Source organism: Rhipicephalus sanguineus, chromosome 3 (assembly GCF_013339695.2).
Source record: "Rhipicephalus sanguineus isolate Rsan-2018 chromosome 3, BIME_Rsan_1.4, whole genome shotgun sequence".
NCBI classification, from domain to species: Eukaryota; Metazoa; Arthropoda; class Arachnida; order Ixodida; family Ixodidae; genus Rhipicephalus; species Rhipicephalus sanguineus.
In genome coordinates this window covers 7,619,924-7,647,799 of record NC_051178.1, presented here as the reverse complement: position 1 = coordinate 7,647,799, position 27,876 = coordinate 7,619,924, and the positions used below count along the sequence as shown (strand labels likewise).

The 27,876-nt window shown below is 47.8% G+C and overlaps 1 protein-coding gene across 1 annotated transcript in view; it reads right to left on the bottom strand.

Annotated features, from left to right (window-relative positions):
- LOC119386432 (proteasome adapter and scaffold protein ECM29) overlaps window positions 1-27,876 on the bottom strand; it is an 814,720-nt gene that overhangs the window by 565,112 nt on the left and 221,732 nt on the right. The window contains exon 12 of the mRNA XM_037653733.2: window positions 1,433-1,538. Coding sequence (XP_037509661.1) covers window positions 1,433-1,538 — 106 coding nt within the window. The remainder of the gene's footprint in view (window positions 1-1,432; window positions 1,539-27,876) is intronic.

Here is a 27,876-nt window from a genome sequence, read left to right as displayed (position 1 = left end):
CCATGTTGGAACCAGCGTTTTCTTGAGTTAATACATTTGCGACCGTAGCAGAGTATGAAAGGTCCTATTATTCACGTTACCAACTAGCCCAACTTTCCGCCTTAAATGAAAGGCAGCTTTGCCGCAACACCCGGGTGTGATGAGGTGAAGCATATTGAAACTCTAGGGACCACTTTCAATCGGACGTTGACCGTGTCTCGGCAAAGTTCGACCGTAATGGAGCTTTAAAGGCCAACTCCGGCGATTTTTCGAGGTCGATGGATCTCAGTGAAATTCGCTGGGTACGTTCCTTTGCACGTTTCCGTCATTTATGCCAAATTACAGGCTTGAGACATGCGCAGATTGTTTGCAAATGAATTTTAAAGATTGTCTGCAAACGCCCTCCTGGCTTCCCACAATTATTGGCAACATTGCGTCTGTGACGTCAGTGTTGGCAAGGCGGCGGAAGTGATGCAGCCGAGGGCACCGCTAACTTCGGCGCTTAGGCCGCTACAGCGAGCGTCTGCTGTGCACAAGGCGACAGACAGCGTTGGTTTGGCCGGCGCTTCGCTGGTCGTCCCGGCTGTCACAGTTTTCATACTCCGCGCCGGCGTGACCGGCATGCCTTGCACGACTTCCGGTTCGTTCGTAACAACGTCTACGTCATACGTAGACAGTACACTCGGTTGGGTTTCGGTTTCGGTGTTGCGCTTTTTTGCTTATTTAAAATTACTCTCCAATTTGCCGAGTATTTCTGCTATCGGGCCCGTAACAGGAGCGTCTCAGGAACATAAAAGCACCATTACTTTGACATGGCCAAAAAATCGCCGGAGTTGGCCTTTAAAGGCAGCTTTGCCTCAATACCGTGGTGTGATGAGGTGAAGCATATTGAAAATCTAGGGACCACTTCCAATTGGACGTTGACTGTCTCTTGGCAAAGTTCGACCGTAACGGAGCTTGAAAGGCAGTTTTGCCGCAATATGAGAGTGTAATGAGGTGAAGCATATTGAAAATCTGAAGGGGTCACTTTCAATCTGACGTTGACTGTATTTGTTTTTGGGAAGTTCGAATAGCAAAATTCCAGTGCGAATCGAATCAAATAGCAAACACTATTCGAAAAATATTCGAAATTTCGAATATTCGCACACCCCTACTAATAACGTCCCCTATACTTTCCTTGGCATTATTGTCTGTTAGTGCTCATTAATATTGTGTATAACAAAGAAAAACGGGCCCTTAAAATTTCCACTTCTTTCCTTTATTACCGCAGTGGCGACATACTGTTCAGTGACATCGTCACTAAAGACAATGCACATGTTTGCTCTATTGTAGATGAATTGGGCAAGTAATGCTTGCAACCTGACCATTGTGCTACCACTGTAACGATGCAGAAGTTGAGCTGGAAGAGTCACGCATACCCCGTCATGCCGCATTGCCATAAAACAAGTCCCACCTTGCTTAGGACCAGCTGCAGCATGTCGGGGAACGGTGGGAACGGCATGCTGGCATCAGCTGCAGGGTAGAGTGCCTTGAGTGCCTCCCGCCGTATCTCCTCTTGGCTGCAAGTGCACATTACCAAGGAATCTCAGCTTTCAGAGAGGGCACTGGGAGCACAGAAACCGTGCCTTTTGAAGACGCAGCTAGTCTCATGCCAACTGGTGATGCATTCCCTATTACAGTGGCAATAAGCTTTTAACATGTTACATTAATAAACTGTAATCAGAGCACTGATGCAGCATCATCCCCCAGAGGCACTTTCATTGAATGCTATCATTTGAAAGCTAAAAATTGAAGAACCTGCTATGTGGCATAGACCCACATTGCTATGTTCTGAAAAGCATAAAGGCGAGAGAAAGTGAGCAAAGACGCACATTATTTTGTGGCCTTGCACAGCTACTAAGATATACGAGGCTGTGCACACACTGACAACAGGCTGCAATTATCCAAGCTTTGATCTGAAGTGCTGAACAAAAATTAAAATTAATTGTGATTCATGGCTCAACCACACGAGGCATAGATGAGTAGCACTTTTACTGAAGTGTTTTCATTAACCTGTTAGGTTTTCTAAGACATTATACCTCGTCTCGTCAGCAGTGATGCCTTAACCTTTTATGGTCCATAACTTCTGCCCACTTTACCACTGATACGGTTTGAAACATTTTCTACTTTTAAGTGCCGCGAATGAACACTCCAATATGCACAGGGATCGCAAAATACTTATTTCACGTTCGTTCTTGCTGGTTCGAGCCCTTCAGCAGGACTTTGAAATGATGTGGTGCTATTCAAAGGCTTCCCAAGTTGTAGCCCGGGCTTTTTTGGCCATTTCCACCATCTATTGTGTTGTCTTTCTGATCATCAAAGCATCATCGGATGTAGGAAAGTAGGGGTGTGCGAATACTGAATAGTAGCTTTCGAATCAAATACCGAATCGAAACAAGAAAAAAATGCCGAATATCGAATATCAAAAATTTTATTTTCACAGGCCTTGACTTTTATGAGCTTTCATACACTATAATTTTATTTGTAGGATGCGGTGGTGAGCATCGGTATTGATTTGTTTGCTTTACTTGCAAAACGTAGGAAATATAATAATAATAATAATAATATCTTGGGTTTAACGTCCCAAAACCACGATATGATTATGAGAGACGCCGTAGTGAGGGCTCCGGAAATTTCGACCACCTGGGGTTCTTTAATGTGCACCTAAATCTCAGTACACGGGCCTCAAACATTTTCGCCTCCACCGAAAATGCAGCCGCCATGGCCGGGATTCGATCCCGCGACCTTCGAGTCAGCAGTCGAGCATCATGCCCACTAGACCGCCATGGTGTGGTGCAAAACGTGGGAAAGGAGAGGCACAGTTGGGTATATGTTCTATTTTAGGTTGCCGAACTAGCACGTAGTTGTAAAAATGGAGTAGAAATATCAGCTTTCCTTGAACATCCTCGAGCCGCGGTGCCACAAAGCTGTTGGAGGGATCAAGTTATTGAGCGGCGACTATATGGCACCACGTTAACACCCACCCGCTTTAAACGTACTAGCAGTTGAAAAACATAGTTGCGACAGATGTCCGATCGAGTCTCATCGGGCCTAATGTACTCGCTGACCAGCTCATCCTATGCCTACCGGCTAGTGAGAAGTTGTGGGTACTGGACCCAGTAGTAGTTTAGAAATGCTCCTTGGCATCGCAACTGCGTGCTAACAGATGTTTGTGCGAGAGAGGACTTTTTTCACGCGAAATTTTCGGGGGCACTGCATTTGTTTCTTTGTTGGTAGTATCAGCGGCGCGCGTCAGATGCAAATTCATACTCGATGGTTAATACGGGCTACAGTTCAGCACGTAGTTATGAGACGTTCCCGTCAGGCAGGTAAGTGGAACCCCAAGTACACGATTTGGAGGGGTCCAAGCAAAACCATCGTATAATCGAAAAACTAAGAATATGGGCAGTGATGCTAAGTCTTGCCCCCCAGAAAACGGGTACAGACTGACTGAATAAGCTCGCGAAACGACCCTGCACTTCACCAGGAAAGGTAGATTACATTTTTGAAAATGACACCTAACCGCTAATTGTAGGAGGTGTGAGTGAATCGTTATTCTGAACTTTAAAAAAATATCGAATCTAACACGCATCTTTACAAAACGAGATAATTGCCTGTGCTTAAAAACGAAACCGAAACTGCATTGGTAACAGCCTCCCATCAGAAGAGTCAGATAGAGTCTCATCGCCATCATATAATGGCGACGGAGCACGTTTTGTTGCAAGTTTGCGTAGGATGATTCCGTGCGCGACTGAGCTGTGCGCGTCGTATTTGTTGCCTTGTGTTCCCTTGTGAAGTGCAGTTGGTGACTATAAACGCTCACGCCAAGGGGAAATTTTTTCTCACGCTGACGATAGTTGTGTCGCGCCATTTTTGTGTGCTTGAGGCCTGTGACTGCGAGTGCCGCAAACAAAGGGAGGAGACCTTCAGTTGCATGTCGACCAGGAGAAGTTTCCACAGGCTGAAAGCCTGAAAATATCTGGATCTCGAAGATGAGCTTGTCGGCTATCTGAAGCCTCTCTATATAGATCGAGCTTGCCTAGGATACTCCCGTGATCAAGGCATATCTAGAATCGATCTTGCAACTATGTTCGTCTGTTTTGCCTGGATCACAGACGAACATGAACTGCTAGGAGAATAAATTCTCCATTCTACGAAGGCGTTCTCTACCTGTCTCACTCTCTCTTTCAGGCTAAGGGCGCTGGTGCAAAAGATGATTTTTTTTTTTCTCGGGTGGTGTTGAAGAGTTGTCATACAATGTGGGGTCGGCGTAAAATTTCGTCATATAACCGAGGCTTTTAATACATTATTTTTATGGGGTTTCACCGGGACCAAGCCAACTCGTAGTAAGATGCGGGTCGTCCCACTGTTTTACCAAGTTTCGGTATTCGAAAAGTCGAATAGTAGATATTCGATTCGCGAATCAAACTATTCGCAGGGCTCCTATTCGATTCGTATTCGAGTATTCGCACACCCCTATAGGAAAGTAATTTTCCTCATGGCTAATGGAACTTTCAACAAAGCCTCTCGCATGAAACATGCGAGAGGAGAATGCTGCCAATCTCTAACAGAGGAAAGAGAACACCATTTCTGCTGCTGCTTCTTTCTTGCTTTGTATGGTGCTGCAAAGCAGTGTTCCCGAGTTGTGTTATAAAGATTGAAAAAAGGCGCAGGCTGAAGTGTGTTTATTTGCGTGATTCGGCACAACCAAAGTGGTGTCGACAGGACTTTATGCGTCCCCTTTGTGAGGGTGGCCGAGAGAGGGCGCTACGTGATGGCACGTCATCATCATCAGGACTGGGAGAAGAGAGGAGGGAGTAAAGTGTGAGGGGTTAAAGTTGAGTGTTGAAAATAAAGGAGTCGTTTGGTGCGGTTGTTTGGATCGGTTATGTGTGATTTATGCTTAGTTCGTGACACCTTTTATTTCTTTGGTGAGGTACTATACTCGCGGACAACTTTTCTTGGCAATAAAGGGAAGGCTACAGAGCCGAACTACGCGTGTGCTACCGCTGAAGAATATAGTCCCATATACTATATATAGTCCATGTTTTCTGCGTGAGAATAAAAGAAAACAACACTACTTTATTTTCTATGAGACGCTGTTTAAAGACGAAGTCAGCGCGCACCAAGGAGATATTTATATTTATATTACTTTATGCAGTTCCATTTCGCGTTCTTGTGCCTGTGAAAACATCGCACCTTTTACGTGCACCTCACAGTCAAAATGGCGTCTTCGTCTTCAGGTGAGCGCTCGTCACCCTCCAGCTTCTCCGATGACTCGCAGAAGAAGGTTGTGACGAATTTCACTAACAAATGGCTGTCTAAGCCTGTGACGGCTGCTCGAATAATCAAACGGCCGTCACAGGAGATACGAAAGGTTCATAAAACCAAAACTAATTTCGAAACGCGCGCCGAACCGAACTACATCGCGGAGCAGTACAGGTGCAGTAGCTCCGCCCCCGTAGCCTTTCCTTCATTGCCAAGAAATGTTGTCCGCGAGTATAGAAGTCACATCGACACTAGGCCTTCAACATTACTGTCTGACTAGCTGCAGCCACGTGTTGCAATATTACTATGCATGCTGCTGCAACACTGCCTCCACAGAAGTCGAAGGCCAACCGAAGTGGCGCACAAGGGTACACTCCATTGCTGCCGTGGGGATTCCTACGACACAGCTGTGAATGGTTTTGGGGAAGTGGTCGCCGGCATCGGTTCCGTTGGGAGATGTCACACGTTTTCTGCAGGCGGCTTTCGCGGATGCCGGACAAGTCCACGCTTTCACGACCCTGGACAAGTAACGCTTTTGCATTAAAATGTGAAAAATTATTCCGTTATATCCGGTACAAAGTTACCTGCAGTTTTTGTTTCATTGTTTCGGCTGGCAACATCGTGTCCTCGTGCTTGTTTATATTTGTGGAACATCTATTAAAAAAGAGAGCAGTATGCAACACGCTACCGTTGTGTGCGAGTAACGTCACTCCCTCATCACAATGGCGACGAGGATTTTGAACCCGACGTAATTGCCAATGCAATTCCCAGGAGATAACCAGCCACACCTAGCCGATGGCTTTCGCTGGCATCACTCCACCAGGTCGTCCCGTGCAGCCACGGTCCCGACGGCACGACATGTTCAAGGTCTACCTGCTGGCTTCCGGTGCTTCCCGGTACTCGTCAAGCGACAGAAGGCTCTTCAACTGCATTCTTTGGGACCCGAAGGACAATGCCGTTTTAACACCCTGCCTGTTTTGCAGGCGGCAGAGAAGGCAGAAGAGGAAAAACGAACTGCCCGACGTGTATGACTCTGTGGTAGCGACAGTGGCCCAGCAGAGTCGTACGTAAAGCATTACGAGTAACCAATTACTTGTAATCGATTATATTTTCGCGTAATTTTGTAATATAATCGATTACTTTTTTGAAACTGTAACATTCTGGGTAATTCAATTAAATTTTCTTGCAAATGATTACCAGTAATCAACTATCTTTTTTTTTCATGATCGAGTTGTAAGCAGTCTTTTATGGCAGTTCTCGTCCCAAAAAATATGCGACCACTCTGTAGGGACCCCCTGTCCTGTCGGATGGGGGGTCCCTATACGGCCTATCTTTCCGTCTTTTTCACTGGCCTTACCTGCAGCGCCTCGGCGACACCCAGCGCTTCGTAGAGGACGTGGTCACTAGCATCCAAGCACTGCGCAACTACGAGCTGGTGCGCAAGGTGTTCCTACGTTATAATACCGCCCTTCCCTCCAGCGCATGCACTGAGAGAGAGTTCGGTGTAGCCGCTGACCTCTTAACGAGGAAACGTGGAAGAATCGGCAACGACCACTTTGAAAAACAACTCCTGTGTAAAGTTAACGTGTAACACTATATCACAGAAGCCACAGTGAGCCTCCCAGCCTTCTCTCTACCATGCAAGCCACAGTAGTTTGTTGTAGTTTGAGTATTGTGTTATTTGGTTACTGCAACAAACTCTTCAAGAAAAGTAATGCAAAAGTAAGCGATTACGTCTCTGCAATTGCTAAGTTACTTTTCTGTGGTTGTAATTGACCGCTGCAATCAACTGCATCTTAAAGAAAGTAATTTTAATTGCAATCGGTTACTTGCTTATTGTAATGTCGGTTAATTACTTTCTGTAATGTGTACAAGTCTGCTGGCCGAGCCCTTCAATACCACCTGCAACCTGCTTGTCAAGCGCCGCCGATTTCCCTGTTGTATTTCAGTCCCCAGGCGAGTCTATTCGTGAGTACGCGATCCTGCTTAAAAAGCTCACCATGATGTGCTCATTTAAATCACAAGAAGAGTCACCGCGTGACCAGTTTGTTGCCGGTGTGTCCTCACATCGTATTGGGAACGTCATCTGTTAGAAAGGTCTTCACTTTCGTTCAACAAGGCAGTTGCTCTAGTGAGTCAAACTGAGCATGCAACCACGGAAATTTAGAAATTTGCTATTGCTGTGCAACCAGTATCTGGGCATTCTTTGCACAAAAGACAGTTTGTCATTGCCGTTACCGCATTTACTGCCGCATGCTCGCACTTTCGGTCAACGTGATATGGCAACTACGCATGAGCGCCGTCCATCGAATTTGCAGCAACACGCGAATTCTTCCCATTGCTTCAGGTGTGGTTCTAACCAGCATTGCGCTTCATGGCAATGCTGCCCAGCTACAGGAAAAAAAAATGCTTTTGTGGCCGTATCGGACATTTTGAAAATGTTTGCAACCAGAAGCGGTAGCAAACAGTGGTTCACGAAGTTTCAGTTGATAGCCCGTCGCAGAAGGAAACTGTACAGTTTCTTAACAGTCTCTTGCACATGAAATTCACACTACCGTTCCCGTCGGGCAGGTCACCTTGAAAGTGTCAGTCGATTCTTGCTTCCATTGGGGCAGGTGCTTGACCAGCATTTCCCTGGTGTGCCCCTTCTTTCCGTTTGCCGTTTAACACTTGTAGATTATTCCAAAAGACCAATTTTGGTTCGAGGCTGCTTATTTTCTCAAGTCTCCTTTGAGAATCGCAGTGCATCGCTTTTATGTCGTTGAACAGGGCACTTCTCTCACTGGCTTGGATGGCAGTGAAGCTGTGCACTGAAGGGTCTGCACTGCAGTGCTATCAAACCAGCACAGTACCGAATGCCCAAGTAGCTCCGATAAATCCAGTTGCGCCGTCCGCACAGCTGCCACCAACACTTCAGCCAAAGTTTTGCTCGCTCTTCTCAAATGTCTTGCAAAAGGTTTTATTCACAGGATTCAGACATGTGCGGGTGTTCAGCCAGCAGCACTGAAACTTCAACGCCTTCCTCTGATGTTACGACCACGTGCGCTTTCTGAACTGTAGCTCTTGGAAAGCTTAGACATCACTGAACGTATCAATGCATCAGAATGGGTGTCCCCTATTGTAGTCGTTCAGAAGAAAGATGGAAGTATTAGACTTTGTGTAGACTTTTGCAAACCTAACAAGGCGAGCTTTCCGCTGCCACACATGGACGAGTTGCTTCATGCTTTGATGGGTGCCACGTACTTTTCGAAACTCGACTTAGCATCTGCCTATCACCAAGTTCTCCTGGATCCTGGGAGTAGGGACTTGACCACTTTTATTACACATGAGGAGCTGTACCAGTTCAAACGCGTTTGTTTTGGGCTAGCCCAGCAGCTGCAGTTATCCCAAAGTATGACGTCTCTAATTCTTTGCAGTTGTGCTGGTGTCCTCTTTTACATCGATGACATCATTGTCATCGATGTCATTGTCATCATGAATGTCAATATGTTGAACATTCATGAGTGCATCAATTTCAAGCTGCGATTTCCTTTGCGAATGTTCAACATACCATAACTTTTGCTCTAATGGGCTTAGAACATTAGTTTTTGTTTCATTGCACTCACTTCTGATTACAGGTTAATGTGATATGCTGATTTACTTTGTAACTCTCTGTGTTAAAGAAAAATCTTCCTCCCCAAAAGGCACATGAAATATATTGCATTTTAAAAACTACCGGTTATACTAGGAAAATAATTGCACATTTGAAATCAGCACACAAATATACATAAGCTCACCAAGTATCATCAAAATCGATCAAGAAATGAGAAATAGATTTTAAGAGCAGTGTCCCCCTTTAAGAGGAATTGTCAGTAGTGGGAGAATTGTTGATGCATGCACAGAGGCTTGCGGTTTCTTCACCTTTCGTGGCTCAACTTGTAGCAACAGCGCAAGAAACCCACCAGGGACATGCCAAAGCCAGACTCCGTTTTGATGGACAGTCGCATGGAAGTCCACAAGTGTAGCATCTGTCAAGGAGCGGACAAATCGGCAAAGACATCGCCTGCCCCTGTCGAGCTACCAGAGGGACCGTGGCAGAAACCTGCAATAGATGGTCCCCTGGATTACAGGGCCGTCAACGAGTTCCTGCTCGATGTATTTGCACGGGAAGGATATCCTGAAGAGATAGTGGAGCCTCGAAAGAATCTGTCGACTTCCTACAAGAACAAACTATCCATCTGTCGCATTCATCTGTTTATAACCCGCAGGCAAATGGACAGATCGAGCAATTCAATCGTACGTTCAAGACTTACCTCCAACTGGCCTGTATGGAACAGCGTTCGCTGCGAACTGCTGTATGGGATTATCTCGCCTAACAGGTGTGCACCACACGCCCCAACAGGAGGTGCCCCTGCGGTACGGCTACATGGAAGGCTGCCCAAGAACAAAGCTTGACATCTTCGACTTATCCCTTGAGTCGTTCACACAGACACGCTTCACCAAGCTACGGCAGCATGTCAAGCGCAGGCAAGAGTGCAGGCAAAGCCTACACCAACAGGAGGCCGACAGCGGTGGCGGTAGGAGACGGGGTACGGGTGGAGAAAACATTGGTTTCATTCAAGGGTGACATTTCTTTCTCAAAGCCAAGGAAAGTCAGTGGGCAATGTGGCCCAGCATTCTTCATTCTCGATGACAGCAAAACATGGAACGTGGAAAAGCTGTGCAAGGTGCCTGCTTGGCACACTGGCCACAATGGCCTTTATCAGTTCATCACGATCCCTTCGATGCGACACTTCTCACTGCAACATGGCAGCCAGCATCTGCTGAGGCAAGTGTTCCCGCAGTGCCACCTGTGCCTAGTGCAGGAAGCAATCCCGGTTCGCCAACAAGGTCGGCCGCAGAACAGTTTCCTGCATCAGAAACTGTGCCACACCCTCCTGTGAACACTACAGAAGAACCAGTCATGTCTTGCCTACTTGGTCGTTGTATTCAGCTGCACCGAGAGTGACGGCGACCGGACAGATATGGATACAAATTGTGAATTCATAGATATTTCTTAGTTGGTGCGCCTACTTCCTTATGTATTCTTTGATGTACTTTTGATGTGTATATGTATTTCAGTGTGTTGTATATACTGATGTGTGTTTTTGCAGTGTATTTCTCTTTCCATGTATAAACGATGCACGATTAACCTGTACAAACGTACTAACACGTTCACTAAAAAAATAAGGGAGGGAATACCGTATTTACCCGCATAATTTGCGCTCTCGCATAATTTGCGCACCCCTAACATTTAGCCAGCTTTGCTAGAAAAAAATATTTACTCGCATATTTTGCACTCCCCGCCCCGCTCGAGCCAGCTCGCCGGCGCGTGCGCACGGGGAAACTTTAGACGACCGCGCCCCCGCGGCTCTCACCGAGCAGGCGAGCGCAGTCATACACAAGACAGGCTGCGGTTGCGAAGTCCCTTCTTCCGATTACTTCGTTCTATTCTCCGGAAACCGCCGACACCGTACCAACCGTACCCGAACACCCGAACCTGTTCACGGGTTGTCGGAACTGTTCGAGCGTTCTCCTGCCATGAGAATGCATGCACGCGACACGGCACGGACTACTTTCTGCATCGGAGGCGTGCGAGGGCCAGTCGCGCCAACATTTCCCCTCGCTGACCCTCCTACTCTGCATCCGCGCTGCGACGCAGCCTTCGTTGATTTCGGAAGTTTAGGTTTCGCGATCAGCCAGCTGCGTTTTCACTGTTCTCTTGCGCTGGGCTACAATAACTATTCGGCAAAATTCAAGCTCAGTGTTATAGAATTTGCCTAAGGAAACGGGAACCGTGCCGCAGAAGAGTTCGCTTTTTGAAGTCGAGAGTTTGGCGGAAACCCGCCTGGCCGGGGAAAGACATAGACGAAGGAAACACAGTGCCGACCAAAAGTAAAAATATAGTTCGCTTTTTAATACAAGACCGGGAAGGAGAGCGTTCCGAGGACCGAAGCATGGAAAGTTTCCTGCTGTTGAAGAATACCTTTTCAAATATGTGCGAGAGCTTAGGAGCACCGGTATCGCCGTGCCGTGGCACCTCGTTATTCCAAGCATTGTCGCAAAGAGCTTCAAGAAGACGCCTCAACGCACTCGACGGAACCAAGGACGACGCGCTTTGGGAGGGCGGTGACAGCGGCCGCGGCGATGATTCTCAGTCGGACTTCTCAACCAGTGATTCTGACTAGACCGTGCATGAGCGAATCTGGCTGGTTAAAGTATGTGTTAATTCTGTTAAAAACCCTTAGTTTGCGCTATAATTTATTTTCTTCTTTAATGTATATATCGCGCGTGTTAGGACTATATATTGTGTGTTATTTCAGATGTGCTCGCGAAATCTCCGCGTAATTTGCGCACCCCCTTTTCGGAGCTCCAAATTCACGAAAAAAAGTGCGCAAATTATGCGAGTAAATACGGTATGTTGTATCCTGCACATAGTTACCTGCAGTTTCAGAATTTAGGTTGGCAACGCTGTGTCCTTGTGCTTCGATATATTGTTGCACAAACAAATGCAGAGCCATCGTCGAAACGGACCAGCCCTGATGCAAACGCGATCCCTCTGGTGAGACAGCGTGCAGATGGTTTGTACGAACACGTCACCATGGTCAATGGCATCAGACGTGATGGCGACAATTCGTTGACTGCGTGGCGGTAGTTCGGTGTCTTCTGCAGCAAGAAAGCGAAGTGATGTGTCATCTGCGTGAAGCGAATAGGTGGTATCAGTCATGTGGAGAACACGTTGCCGGCAGCAGATGGTAGCGGGCGCCGTTGACAGAAAATCTCATCCTAATACGAGCTGTTGGGCACACGAACTAAGCACTGCGAATTGTACATAATGCAGAACTCCATCAATATAGACACGAACAGTGCACATGGCGGAAGGTCGAATGGCGTCTCCTTGAGCAGCTAGCAGCGTCGGTCCATCGTAGGGAGTAGTAACTTTGCGGAGACGCGAACACAAATCACGGTGAATAACAGACAAACTTGCACCAGTGTCTATCAATGCTTCCACTTCTATGCCTTCCACCAAAACAGAGACCATATTATGGGGACGCGCTGGAGGAATTTCTCTCACTTCGCTAGATGCGGCTTTTCCTCCAAAAGCTGCATAATTTAGTTTTCCGGGCGACGGTCGGCGAAGTGAGAAGCTGGTCGAAGTGGTGACGTAGAGTGACAAAGGGGTGACGGCGAGCGGCGCCTGGCAGGACTGTAGCTCGGAGCCGTCTCGGACGTTGCAGGTGGAGAGGGAGAGTGACCAGGATACGTAGCATAAGGACGGCGCTGGAAAGTGGACCCAGTGGAAAAGTCGTCCCGTTCGTAAGTGTCAAACCCGCGGCGTTTGTCTTGCTGACGCTTGCGACAGAAACGTGCGATGTGTCCACGATATCCGCAGTAGTAGCAGGTAGGTTGCGTCAGTCGCCACGGTGGATAGTAGGGTTGGTTATGTATGCTGGGAGATATTGAAGCCAGGTGGGCTGGCGTCGGCTTCGGTGGAATCGATGGAACAACGGCTGGGGTAACTGTGGCGACTTGCGCGTATGTTGGTTGTGGCCTAGGGATGAGAGGGTCGGTATACGCAGCACCAGTCATAGCCGCCAACTCCTCCTTAACAACGTCACGCATATTGGTACTGGAGGCGGGAGAAGGGACCGCACCTGTTGAAAAGCCGAGTGACTGCAGTTCTTCTCGTATGATGGCGCGGATCATCGCGCGCAATGAGGGATCGGCAGTCGGGTTGTTATGAGGGGTGTCCGGCTGCAATCGTGCGGATTCGAGCTCGTCCAGGCGCTGGCACGTAGCTACAATATCAGCGACGGTAGACGGGTCCTTTATTGCCAAAGCATTGAAGGCAACAGTCCCGATGCCTTTCAGGAGATGACGCACTTTGTCTGATTCTACCATGGAAGCGTTGACGCGACGACAAAGAGAAAGGACATCCTCTATATACGAGGTATAAGACTCGCCGAGTTCTTGTTTGCGAGTTTCCAGTGTTCTCTTCGCAACGGCGGATCGAACTGCTGGAGTACCAAACACTTGTCGGAGATGCTCCTTGAAAGTGCTCCAGTCGGGAAAGTCAATCTGGTGGTTGAAAAACCAAGTCTTTGCCACGCCTGTGAGGTAGAAGGAGACGTGGCGGAGCTTGTGCGGGTCGTCCCAATGGTTCACAGCACTCACTATGTTATATTGGTCGAGCCAATCCTCCACATCTTCATTGCGAAGTCCAGCGAATAAATGGGGCTCGCGATGGGGCCCGCTGACGATCCAAGGTGGAGAAGCTGCGGCAGCCGTAGCGGAAGATGTAGATGAAGAAGTGCCTGAGGGTTCGTCCTGCGGCGTACTGGTGGACAACTGGCACAAACGGCGACCTGAACGAAGCTCCAGGAAGTAAAGCGGGCGAGTAGAGGACGGGGAACCGATGAGCACCCTCCACCACTTGTGACGTAGCAGTTGACACGCCTTTTAATGGGCCTTCGCAAGATAATACACCTCTGAGCTAGTCCTTGGTCATCTCCCGTCGTCCTAGTTCGAAAAAAAGACGGTTCTGTGCGGTTCTGCATAGATTACCGGGCGCTAAACAAGATCACGCGCAAGGACGTATACCCTATGCCACGTATAGACGACGCCTTGGATTCGCTACAGGGGGCCGAGTACTTCTCGAGTCTCGATCTACGTTCGGGATACTGGCAGACACCGATGCATGAGGAAGATAAAAAAGAAACGGCCTTTTTGACACCAGATGGTCTTTACAAGTTCAATGTAATGCCCTTCGGCCTGTGCAATGCTCCCGCAACATTCGAACGCATGATTGACACCGTTCTGCGTGGTCTGAAGTGGAAGACTTGCCTGTGCTATTTGGACAATATTGTTGTTTTCTCGTGTCAACCTTCTCTCAACACCTACAACGTTTGGAGGAAGTGCTGACGTGTCTTGCTAATGCTGGCCTTCACAGGGGTGAGACGGCTGAAATCGATTTGGGAGCAGTTTTGGGAGCAGCAAAATTTCAATTTAGGAGCAGGAGAACCTTGTTTGGGAGCAGTTAGTGGCATTTATTATGTCGTTTTTGAAGCTTGAAAAAAACAAATTTGTAGCAACTTGGAGGAAGAAACGCACATTTTAATCGGCTTAGAATACATATAACGTTCAAAGAGCCTTTGGAGAAAGCTTTTTTTAACAGATTATTGCCAGGTATGAACTACACTACCTTTTTACAAACTACGCAACTTACATAACCCGGGTAACAACATATGAAATAGATGAAAAAAGTTTTTTAACTAGGTTCACTTTACATTCGAAAATAAAAAAAGAAAAAACATCACATTTTTCAAATAATAAAAAAAAATCTGATTGCACAAGAATTGTAGTCTCATAGCAGTAGGTCTTTGAACGGTCAATGAACGATTCTTACTAACACGCGACTGCGGCGACGCCTTCACGTGTAACATCAGGAAAGAACAAAAGCGGTATGGCGGCCACCGATGAAGACATGGGAGGGGGGGGGGTCACATATACTGTCAACTGCCGATTTTTCGGACGCCCGATTTTCCGGACTTGCTCGAAAATTCGGACGCTCTCGCGGCACCGTCACCGCCCCATAGACTTCAATGTATTAGAACGTCCAAAAATTCGGACGCTGAAGCTATTTGCGTCCGATTTTTCGGACTTCCTGCCACTGCAGGTCCGAAAGGCATTATTTGAAGCCCCCACCTCTGCCGCGTCTATCATCTTGTAGGTTCGAACCAGCGCTTTCGCGAGTCGATCTGTTTGAGACAGAAGCAGAGTCCGAAAGTCAGCTTTGCCGCAATGCCGAAGCGTTATGGGGTGAAGCAGACCACAAATTCAAAGGGGCCGCTATCGCGGCGCCGTGCAGAGGAAATGAACGGAGGCGTGATGGCAGCAGCTGGTAAACGCGCCAGTACGGCTTAATCGCTGACAACCCTTGCGATAAGCATCTTCAGTTAACTGCTCGGTAGTGCACGTGGCCTAGCGCAGTTGCATGCGTACTGCACGCATTTAATAGGCGAGAACCCAAATGCGCCGCGCCGCCATTCTTGCTGCCTCTTTGTGCGAGACCGCTAAGTGCGCCGCGTAGACGCGTTGCCTTCGCGGACGAAACCAGCTCGCCATTGCCGAGCCCGTGTGCGGTCAGGAACTAAGTGCGCATCACGAACCCTTTCATGATAAATGCGTGCGTACGATACAGCAACAGTAAAGTGACGGCGTCAGCTTAGTTGGCGATGTGCTGCACACAACTAGAAACGATTGGCTTGACGCGGCAGCGAATGCTGCGTATCGGCGGCGATTCGGCGATGTGTGTGCGCATATGCGCACACGCATCGGGGAAAACCGGACGAGTCGTCCGCTCTTCCGCCACAGTCTTTGTGTTCCGCGTCATCGTTTACAAACGCTTCATGCGAGATAGCCGTAATATATTCCGCGCTTTGCTATTATCAGCGGCGCTCATCACGAGTCGCAAAAGTGGCGGTTGGCACGTGCGTAGTTAGCCGGGGTTCGCGGCAGGTACCGAATGTATTTGCGAGAGCCTGGGCGCGCACCAAAATGCCTGATAATTGTACTTGGAGGCATTAAAGCTATTGCGGATGTGGCTGTGGCGATTTGACCACTTGAGCAGAATAAAAAAGCATGAATTTGTTTTTTCGGACTGCCCGATTTTTCGGACGATTTCGCGGTCCCTAGGGAGTCCGAAAAATCGGCAGTTGACTGTATTTACAACCACTCAGAGGCGATTACCACAGCACTATGGAAGCCTCCATTACAAAGGCGCGTAGAAGGACACGCTTGGGCGCGTTAACATGTTCTGCGAACGTATCCCTGGCGCTGCTTCTAAAGTTACGTTTTCCCACGCTGAAACTGATGCAGGCTTGAAAATTCTTGCTTGCGGGGCCGTTTCAGCGCAGTTCGGCGCAATTTTTGCAATTTTTATGCTTTCGGAGCAGCTTGGCGCAGGAAAACGGAATCGTATCAAAAATGCGCAATATGCGCAGCTGTCTCACCCCTGCCTTCAGCTGAACACGAAAAAGTGCCATTTTGCCAGCAAGGCAATTAAGGTCTTAGGCCACACTGTGAGTAAGAACGGCATTCGTCCTGATCCCGATAAGGTTTCGGCGGTTATTCACTTCCCTCGTCCCGAAAGGAGCAAATTTAGATTTACGCAGTTTTTTTGGCCTCGCTTCCTACTTCCGCCGATTCATACGAGACTTCGCCTCAATAGCGGCACCTTCGCACAAATTACTCGGTTCTGGTAGGGTGGCTAGAATGGGGAGGTGTGCTGAGCGCAGCGTGTTTCCCTTGCCAGAGAGGGTCCCTCTGCGCGCCGATGCCGCCAGGGGCGCTGCTGCAAGGGGCGCTGCATGGTACGGCCGGTACGGCCGCCGCCGTTGCAGATTACCGGAGGAAAGCCTAGCACTTGGCAACGCGGCGTCGTATTTTTCATCGTTCAAGTGGTGCTTATTGCTCGAGGGTCATGGATTTTTGAGGTGTGAGGATATAAACTGAAGAAGAAAGCTGCACGTTGTTGCTTCGTTCCTGGCGAACAGTACCCTACTCTGGGTACTGTTCGTCGACAGAAAAGGCATGTTTGTTCCGAGTACTGGCGTGGAAAGAGTTATTTTAGAAGTAAGGTCGTGCGATACCGAGAGCTGAGAGGCAGCTGACAAGGAACGCAGCACAATGCGAGAAGCATTTCGACGCAAGGCACGTAGAGGGGAACGACGTTGGGCTCGTTGGTATTGCGTAGTCTGAAGTGAACGACAGCGCGTACAACGTGATATGTTGTACACTTTTATTCCTTATCTCGGGTGCATTTATTTTTAAAGGGGGTTAACCATGAGGAGGAAAAAAAGAAAGCCAAGTGGGCTAAGACCTGTGTTCTGTAGATAGCTCTTTATTGCAGAGTTCAAATAAACTTGCTTCGTGTACGAATGTGTTTCCTTTGAACTAATAAATCTTTCAACCTGCCGACAAAACGAACACATGACGTTTTGACCAGCAGCTAGTGCATAGTAATGGTACAAGCGCGAGAGCAGGCAACTTTTTAGGTATTTTTCCACCTTTTTAGAAATCTTAGGTTTTGACCCAAAATTAATTGTTTTGTGTTTGCCTTTGGGCGAACAGTTTAAAAGGGCTCTGCAAGTGCGTTCAGTAAAAGAACGGAAGGTAATTGTAATGTAATTACCAATATTATGCATAACACGGCCATCACGGCAATAGTCATAACTATACCAATCCAACCATACAAAAAAAGAAAATGGCTTCGCAGCATTATAGCTGTGTACCAGGGGCGTAGCCAAGGGGGCGGGGGTTGGGGGGTTCAACCGCCCCCCCCCCCCAAATTTTTCAATTTTGCATATGTATATATACACGCACACATACAAACGCACGCACGAACATGATTGAACCCCCCCCCCCAAAAAAAAAAAAATTCTTGCTACGCCCCTGCTGTGTATGTAGGCTGTGCGATGAGCTAGAATCCTTGCGCTATCATTATTATTAGGTATATTATAGCCTAAAACCACCATAAGTCGTGTTGTTTCAGAAGGTTGCATTTCAATTGAATTATTATAACATTAAAAGTTATTCATCGTTTCAATGATTCTAGTTCATTGCACAGGCGCAAGTAAATGTCTGAGCAAGAAGCATGGAAAGTTTCATGGGAAAATATTGATCTGTTCATTAGCTATGAACTTTTTCGCAACAAAAACCTACTGAAAATGAAGTTTCGAGAAAAACAATAATTAAATTTTCCGAACATGTCATTTTCAATTTGAGTGTAGTCACAAAAAAAGGACCATAACTTTCGAACAGAACCAAATAGAAGCGTAATTTTTTGTGAACCGCAATTCTGTATGTTCGTACATTTTCAGAACATCAAAAGTAAAAAAAAATCACTTTTTTTTTAAAAAAAAGACATACCTTAACCATGTGAATAAGCACTAAAAATGAGTTGAATAAGTTGCAGTGATACATAATGGCAAGTGGTAAAACGGCAGGACACAAGCGCAAAAATAACAAAAAAAAAAAAAACTTGCTGCTCAAGAGTGGCGTGCGCGAAATGCCGCTAGCAATATTACTCTGGCACGCGCAGTGCTACTCGGCGTGCAATACGAACCCTGCTTTTCAAATGGGGAGAGGAAGTCTACACTTTATTAGTGCAATCGCTGAGGTAAAAAGAAAACGATTAACGCTGCAAAGTGTAGCACGCAAAAAATAGCGCGAGCCATAATCGTCGGACGCTAGCAAGGCTGCGCTGTACGTCGTCTGCTCAACGCCACGCGCCCTAGAGTCACTGGAAAATCAGAGTACCGCAAAGGTAGGCTGCACGCGGGCAACATTGGGTGGCGGCGGCCATGTCCCTTCCAGACCGTCCGGTGCGTTGCTAGCGTGTGTTGAGAAGTGACCGATCTTTTAGCCTCAGTGCCGTGTTACGCTCGGCAGAACGGTATTATGTGTCTGTGTTTCTTCAAGAGGATATTAGAAGCGATTTCGAGTCATCGACAGGTATGGATCGACTGCGCGGTTAGCGGTGTAACTAATGAAACGTGCGGCGAATGTTGCCATGTGCTCGCGAACTCTTCATGGCTTCATCGGTCTCTTTTCGTGTCACGCCCGGGCGTGTTCGCTAGGTCCGGACCTGTAAACATAGTTGCATTAGCGCAGTGACATCGTGCGAGATGCCATTTACTTCGACATTTGGTGAATCTTGACTGTTTGCGCTAGCTTTGCAGTCGGTGTTCAGGTTCACTGCACTCGAGGACGTTATTGAACAACATCGAGAACATTCAACATTGCGTCCTTCGACTGATCGCTGACGCATAGCTTGCTTGCGCACCGTGCTTGCTGTTCAACTGGTTGATATGTGTAATAGAAGTAGTGTGTGTGCGGTAATTGGAAGTTGTGCGCGATGTCTTGATTCGGAACGCCAGCAGCCGAACGCACGGGCGAATCGGCGTGCGGTGGGTAAGATGAATCTTATCTTGCGATACGTAGAAAATAGGCCATCAAAAATGATTGACATCACTACTTAATTGTTGCATTTCCTATTTCTTGTCTCCTTAATATTCCCAACGTAGCAATGAATTTGCAAATATTTTGCAGTGTTCCCACAAACAGTTCTTTTTTTTGGCGTTGCTAGCGCGTAAACAGCTGGGTAGGTTTCACTGCTGCACTTTTCTTTTCATCATGCACTCTTATTAAAACTTCCTCGGCACGGTGGTTTATGTTCTTTTGATCAGAAATAGCACATCTAGGAATTTTTAAAGCGCATACTACTGCAACACAGTATGTATATAGACCTAGGACTCGCATAAAATCGACTCCCTCAATGAGTGGGATCTGCTTTTTTTTTTTTTTTTTTTGCTGTGACCATTTCTCACCAACTATATAGTATTTCAAGGGTACGCTAGGCGCAATGCAGCATTAGCAGCATTTTTTGCAACAAATTTAAAAATACGCTTGATAATTAACATTGCCTTACACCATGTTCATCAACAAAGTTCCACGCTTCTGTTTTGTGCGATGCCAAATGATCATGCCATTTGGCTTCAAGGTATACCAGTAAATAGTTATTATTTTAATAAATCTTCGATTTCGCTCTCGCGCGTGACACGCTTATAACTCGGATAGCATGCGTAATCTGTTCGACAGATCGAGATATAAACAGCCGAGCAAATAGAAAGGTATGTAGTTTTCAATATCGCTGACCATAGCGAACCGAAAAGGTGAAGTATCCTGTCGCATAAGATCTTAATTTCCAGCAAAGTTAGTGTAGTTCACTGCAGGAAGGAGTGTTATTCGAGGGGGGCGAATTCGTTCAGGCCAACAATATAGCCACATAGAACGGCGCTCTTTGACATTAATTTTTCCCACACGGCAAACGAGATTCCCAGAGTAGCTCACCACTAACGTTCGATTGATGGTGAGCTACTCTCTTCTGGCACCTGCATGCAATGGCGTATCCAGGGGGTGGCACACCGGGCCCGTGCCCCCTTCCCGCTCCCCGAAAAAAAATGTCTGCTTACGCCCCTGTCTGCATGACGCGTTTAAAAAAGCGACGAATTACTTCTGGGGACCGTGGTACTGCTAAATGTCCGGCCACGCTCTGCATTGAACGCGCCTGCACCCAAAGCGCTTGGAAGGGATATGGCGGCGAGAGGTCACGTGATGCGAGTAAGCCAATCGCGTCGGCGGCGGCGCGCGGAAAACAGATGCGATACTCTGAAATTTTTCCAGTGACTCTAACGCGCCCTAGTAACTCTAACGCGCCCCTGCGTACAGCGCCCCTTGCGGCATCGGCGCACGTTGGGGACCGGTTTCCGCGGCCGCTTTTCACACCTCCCCATTCTAGCCACCCTAGTTCTGGTGTTCCCTTTGACTGGTCTCCCGAATGTGAAACGGCGTTTAGCCATCTGAAAAACGCCCTCACGTCCGAACCAGTACTGCGCCATTTTGATGAAACTGCACCCACACTCTTGCATACTGACGCTAGTGGTCACGGCGTCGGTGCTACAGTCAAACCTCGTTACAACGAACACCACATTAACGAACATTTCAAATTAACAAACTTTTAAGAAATCCCGTGCCGATTGCTTATAGTTTCAATGTAAAAATATTTCACTACTACGAACTTCCGAATAACGAACATTTCAGAATAACGATCGTTATTTAATTCCCGTGTAATCTTAACAACACCTCAGTACTACGAACTTATATCCCGAAATGCGAGGATTCTTAGATTTCAGTGTATCGGTCATGGCAGTCGGAGCTGTAAGCTAGCAGACGACGCAGCGCAAAGAGCGGACGCCCTCCCGAAGAACTTTTTTTTTTTTCCCTCCGTTGCGGAGGTGACAGCGCATCAGGTTTTGTAAAGGCCCAACCGCATGCATTGCACGCGACTTTCGAGCGAAGGCGACTGCGACAAACGGGCTCCGTCGCGATGGGAGCATCCACATGTTCGCGACAAAGTGTCACGGTTGCACGACTGAAAACTATTGCGTGCACGCAGGCAAATTACGAAAAAGAATTACAGAGTAGATGAATGACAACATGCCATAAAAGCGTTTCGTGGCTTCCTTTTTTCGCAATCTTATGCTGTGATCCCATGGGGCGCACTGAAGCGTACGCTGCCTACGCTACGTCGCACTTTGCAAACTGCGTTATGTTGGGGTTAGTCCACAAGGCGCATCTCGACAACGTTTCCTCTTGCTGTCATAGAACGCTTAAGAAAAGCCGCAGTGCCTCACATCGTTGCTTCGCAGGGAGAAGGGCTACCTCGCATGACGACGATGTTGACATTGCAGCAAGCTGCCACCAATGCAGCAAGCTACCACCGAAACATCAAAACGAACCGTCGATCAAAATTAACGACAAAATACGGCCGCTGCCTCGCTCTTCGCGTGAGATGGGGCTGTAAAGAAGGTAGTCTATAACTTGCATTCCTTGAAGTACGCGCCGATTGAAAGCATCACTAGCAAATTGCAACCGAAGCGAGGGTCAGAGATGCTGCCATGTTGCCGGATATCGTTATGCTCACTTCCGGGCGACAAGCGGTGTTTTCTGGCTTTCCAGAAACCTGCGACGCGACAAGCGAGGGCGATGGATGGCCCTCCGCGACGGCAAATCCTGTCAGCCATCGCTCAAAACTCGCGTGCATGCAGTTGGGCCTTAAAGGATTGCAGCGATGACATGGACGACGATGTCACGGTAGCACCCGAAGATCGCGACGAGTCAGTGTCGGCCACAGATGCGTTGGACTACTTGAGGAAACTCCACATATTCATAGAAAAAAGCGAAACAGCGACCGAAGCGGCGCATAAAAATGCGGACGGTCCAGAATCGTTCGTGACGCAGAGTTTGTGCTGCACCCGTCAAAAAACGATCACGGACTATTTCAAATAAACGTGCCTTGTCTGATGTTCACGTGCGCATTGTTGTGAGAAACGAGTTCAAGGACGTACCGTTGCAAAGGTAGGACGTTTGCGTTACTGAAATTCTATTGTTATGGTAAATTTTTGGGCTTTCACTATAACGACCTTTCAGAATAACGAACATTTTTCCGCGGTCCCCTGAAGTTCGTTATACCGAGATTTCACTGTATTCTACTGCAGCGAGATCAGTCATCACGTGAGAGGGTCGTCGCGTATGCAAGCCACGTACTGACCAACGCCGAGAAGAATTACACCATCACTGAGCAGGAGTGTCTAGCTGTTGTTTGGTCGGTGCAGAAGTTTCGACCTATCTACATGGCCATCGTTTTACCATCGTTACAGACCACCATGCCCTATGTTGGCTTTCCAAACTCAAGAACTTATCAGGACGCCTTGGTCGCTGGATTATACGTCTGCAAGAATACGACTTCACTGTTATCTACAAGTGTGGTAAAAAGCACCAGGACGCAGATGCGCTTTCTCGCTGCCCACTTCCTACGGCACCATGCACTGGTTCCGCTACTCATTTCAGCGATGAACGCTCGGAGGCCCCTTCCACGTATGTCTCTTCCTTGGCCGCTCTTGGCCAGATTTTTCCTGACGACCACGGCTCGATGATATCTCATCAACGCCCGACTCTTACTGTCGACGCATCATAGACTGCCTTCAGGGAAATTCGCGGCCGCCTAATGCCCGCCTTCGTCACCAGCTGACGCAGTTCAAGCTCAATAACCACGTCCTTTAGTTGAAATACACCCTATACGCGGATGATATCACCCTATGGGCAACGCGTGGATCCCTGGCTAGCAAAGAGCAGACACTTCAAGAGGCTGCAACAGCAGTTGAAAATTTCGCCAGGGCCAGCGGGCTCAGTTGCGCCCCAGAGAAGTCTGAAATCATCAGGGTACATGGAAAAAGATACAGAAGCAATGGAAACATAGATATACACATTGAAGGCGTAAAAATTCACGAGGTAACTGTCGCACGAATTCTGGGTTACTGGGTTCAGAGTAATGGAAGAGCAAACCACACAATAAACTTATTAAAATCAGCTACGAAACAAGTCGCGCGTATGATACAGAGAATAACATACCACAAAAAGGGAATGAAGGAAGGAGACACAATTAGATTAGTACAGGCACTCGTACTGAGTAAGATAACGTACAGTCTACCTTTCCACACGCTAAACAAATCTGAAGAAGAAAACGTCGAGTCTATAATCAGGAGTGCCTACAAAGTAGCCCTAGGACTACCGGTAAGCACACCAACTCAAAAGTTATTAGAACTCGGAATATATAACACATATCCTGAGCTAAAGACAGCGGTACTGACCGCGCAGAGAAATCGTCTAAGTCAGACGAAAGCTGGGCGAGAGATACTCGCTAGGGTGGGCTTCCCTCCGTACCCCCAGAACCTGGACGAGGTTCTTGTAGACATCCCGGAACCCGTCCGCGGCAAGATCTCGATCGCTCCCCTGCCCAAGAACATGGACGTAAATACAAACAAAAAGCGCAGAGAGGAGAGAGTGCGATGGCTCCGTAAAACATTAAAAAACAAAACAAATGTTTTGTATGTGGACGCTTCCGCATATAACTTCAAACGGTCCGTTGCAACAGTCCTCAGCAGCGACAACAGAATGATGACATGTGCATCCCTGTACACGTCCTCGATCGCCAAGGCGGAATGCTTTGCAATTACCCTTGCGATCAAAGAGCAAGAACGAAGGGAGGAACCACAGACCATTATCATCTCCGACTCGCAGGAAGCGTGCCGTTCATTTTTAAAAGGCCGCCTCCCGATAAAGCTAAGTAAATTCCTAGGCGGGAAATTGAAAAACAACTACAGGCTGATCTGGTGTCCAGGACACACAGGCCTGGAGGGAAACGAGAGTGCAGACGCTCTTGCTCGAGGGCTCACGAACCGAGCAGAGCCTCGACCGCACTTTCAATCCCCTCAAACACTTCAGGAGAATACTAACGAGGAGGACAACGACCCATCCAGAATGGCCCCTCGCGAAATTCTGGCTCACCAGCGAGGCACTCGACAAAAATACAGCGCCCCCCACAAATCATTAGAAGGGGAGGACGCGATTGACCTCCGTAGGATTCAAACGGGGGTCTTTCCCAATCTACAAAGATTGAACAAAATTTTCCCAACGCTGTATGGGCACGCCTGTCCGTGGTGTGGCGGCTCGCCATCTCTATATCACATCTCGTGGGGATGCCTAAACCGACCACCAACTTTAGATGCCTTTTTAGGCCAGTACAACCTATCTAATACTTTCGAGCAATGGGAGGCCCAGCTCGCCAGCTCTGACCCAGAGGTACAGCTTGCGCTTCTGGGTCACGTCAGGCAGGCAGCAGTAGCCAGTGGAGCCCTGGACTTGGGGCCCCACCCATCGAGCTCATGACCCCTTATCCCAACCCTTATAAATAAAGTTGTACTACTACTACTACCGTCATATCTATCACCCAGAAGGGCAACGCTGGGTGCCCGTTCTGCCTCACTCTCTTCGCGCTGATATTCTTAAGGCCTGTCACGACGACATGACTGCTGGTCACCTTGGTTTCCAGAAAACGTAAGACCGCATTAAAGGTCGCTTCTATTGGTCTGGTCTATCCACCAGTGTAGCGAAGTACGTCGCTTCCTGCAATCTTTGTCAGCGCCGCAAGCTCCCGACATCACCTCAAAGCGGCGAGCTGCAACCACTTCCGTGTCCGTCGGCACCATTCGAAGTCGTTGGAATCGATCTGTATGGTCCTCTTCCCACGACTCCCACTGGTCATCGATGGGTTGTGACAGCTGTCGACCAATTGACACGTTACGCCGAAACAGCCTGCGTGACTTCAGCGTCGGCTTCTGAAGTGGCTGCATTTATGCTTCAAGCCTTAATACTTCGTCACGGTGCTCCTTGTGTCATTCTGAGCGACCGTGGGAAAGCTTTCCTTTCACAAATTGTTGAGGAATTGCTCAGAGCCTCTGGTACCACCCACAAGACAACCTCCAGCTATCACCCCCAAACCAACGGGCTAACTGAGCGATTTCATCGCACACTATCCGACATGATAGCCATGTACATTGAGCCCTACCACACAAACTGGGACACAATTTTGCCATTCGTTACTTTTGCCTATAATACCGCCGTACAACGCACAACTGGCTACGCACCATTCTAGCTTGTCTATGGCCGATCTTCCCTCCTTGACCGCCCCTGTCACTCCATCTGCATCCTCCACTGAACAATATGTGTCCCGCATCCTCCACTGTCGCCAGCTCGCCCGAGTGAACACTGAAGCAAGACAACAGCACCGCAAGAATCTCCATGACGCATCTCACAGCGCTGTGTTCTTCCGCCCCGGCGACGAGGTGCTACTCCGGGCACCAGTTCACACTCCTGGCTTGTGCGACAAATTTCAATTTTGGTTTCTTGGCGGCCCATACACAGTCTTGGAGCAGACCTCTCCGGTCAATTATCGCGTCGAACCTGTTATTGCTCCAACTGACCGGCGCCGTCGCGGTACGGAGCTTGTGCATGTATCTCGTATGAAGAGGCGGTCTCCACACCTTTAAGTTGCGGCCAGAATGGCCGCTTGCACGCAGAGAAATTAGTGTGGGCATTTATCAGGCACTTCTTTATCATCTGTACATTATCATCATCACATGGTGTTCTTTATCATCTTCGCTTGTGGAGACATATCTTGAGATTGTTCTGTGCCTTGGATGTGATCGGTTCGCCGAGTCGCGAAGGCCCATTAAAAGGCGAGTCAAATGCTACATCACAATATTTGTGGAACGTCTATTAAAAAGAGAGCAGTATGCAACACGCTACCGGTGTGTGCAAGTCACGCCACTCCTTCATTACAGATTCCTTTTGCACGGTAACCCATAGACTCCGACACGTGAAGACGAAACTGTGCTGCTAGGTGTCATGTAATGACGCGTTGGACGTAACGTGAAGCATTGGCATGAGCCTGGATAACCTGATATTTCCCCATTCTTAGGGCAATGCTAACGAACATGATCCCGCTGGCTGATTTCGTGGCACTAAGACATTACACAAAAAACAGGTTCGCGGCATTAGTGAGAGCCGACCGTCAGTGGCAGACGTAGTGACGTCCGCACAGACTTATTTCGGCTCGACTATGGTCTGCGTGCATGGAAATTGCACGCGGTCCTTTCATTATGAAAGCTCATATTAAAGAAAAGTTCTTTCCGCACGCTGCGGACAGCTACGTCGCGTCCATTTTTCCCGTCCAAAACCCGTGGGTGGTACAAGCAAAGGAAGGAGATCTTCAGCTGCGTGTCTGTGGGCCGAAAATGGGAAAATATGTGGACATCAATCACAAGCTTGCAGGCATTCTCAAGGAGCTCCATGCAGAACCCTTGAATCGGCACACGATCGAGACGTTTCCAGAAGTGACTTCAAAGCCAGCAAAACTGGATAATTGAACAAAAGGAACTGCAAGCAGAATAAATTTCACCTGCTATGAGGGTTAATTGTGCCTGCCTCTTGACAGGCAAAGAAGTTGAGTACCGTAAACAAAAAATGCTTTTAAAATCTGGAGTCATGGCGAAAAATGCAAATTTTGGTCTGCGAGGGTGGGTTCACAGCAGCGCGTCACAGCTATGCAATGAAGCTAGCTTTGTGGCAGTACGACGGGATCATATGGCTGTGGTGCAATAGGTTGTGCGATTGCACTGATGTGTGCTGTTCTTGTCTTGTGCACATATTTATAGCGTCATCGCTAATAAAATTTAGTTGAAATTAGCACCTGTGTTGTGTACTCTCTCCGTCCTCGTTGTTTTTGCGCTGTTCAAATATGTCGATGCTAAATCACCAACTAGCCCAAGCAACCGCTCTTTCTTCAGCCCTTCTTACTGATTCACTGCAAACAGTTTCCTTGACACTATCTAACATTGGTTTTGAAGAAGACATCAAAGTTTTTTGGGGGGTTCACGCTTCTTTCAGCTCCATTCGTCTTTGCGTGATTAGCCCTGAAATAGTGATATATATCTCGGGAACCTTTTTTGTGTGCACGTCACAGTCGGCACATTAAATGAATAATATTGCGGGTTACCCACAGGTTACTCTTTTCTGCTCGTTTTACTTTTCTGTGGCGAGATGAACAGTCTGACTACAAAGGACTTAAAGGGACACTAAAGAGCAAAATCATTTTTCTCACATTAGTAAAGTAGTCTTCCACGATACCAAAAACACCACGCGTGCTGCGAGAAGACACTTAATAAGCGAGAAAATGCGCGAAAAGAAAATACAGGTGGCGACGCCACCTTGAATTCCCGCACCATTCTCCGTGACGTCACATATTTTTGACGGCGCCTGCTTGGGCCTACGTAGTTCCTAATCGGTTAAATCGAAGTACATTGTCCTCTGAGGGGGCCAGAGACTTGACATAACGAGTTTGTGGAAATTTCGTCGAGCCAGTGGCGCCAAAATACGTTAAATGCTAAATGCTTAAATGCGTAAAACACACCAACAAATTCACTGATTGCCGTACGAGCGTGGTGTATAAGATCCCTTTCAGCTGCGGCCGCTTCTACGTAGGACAGACGGGCCGATGCATCAACCAGAGATTATTAGAACATAAGAGATCGCTAACAGGAGGCTCACCTT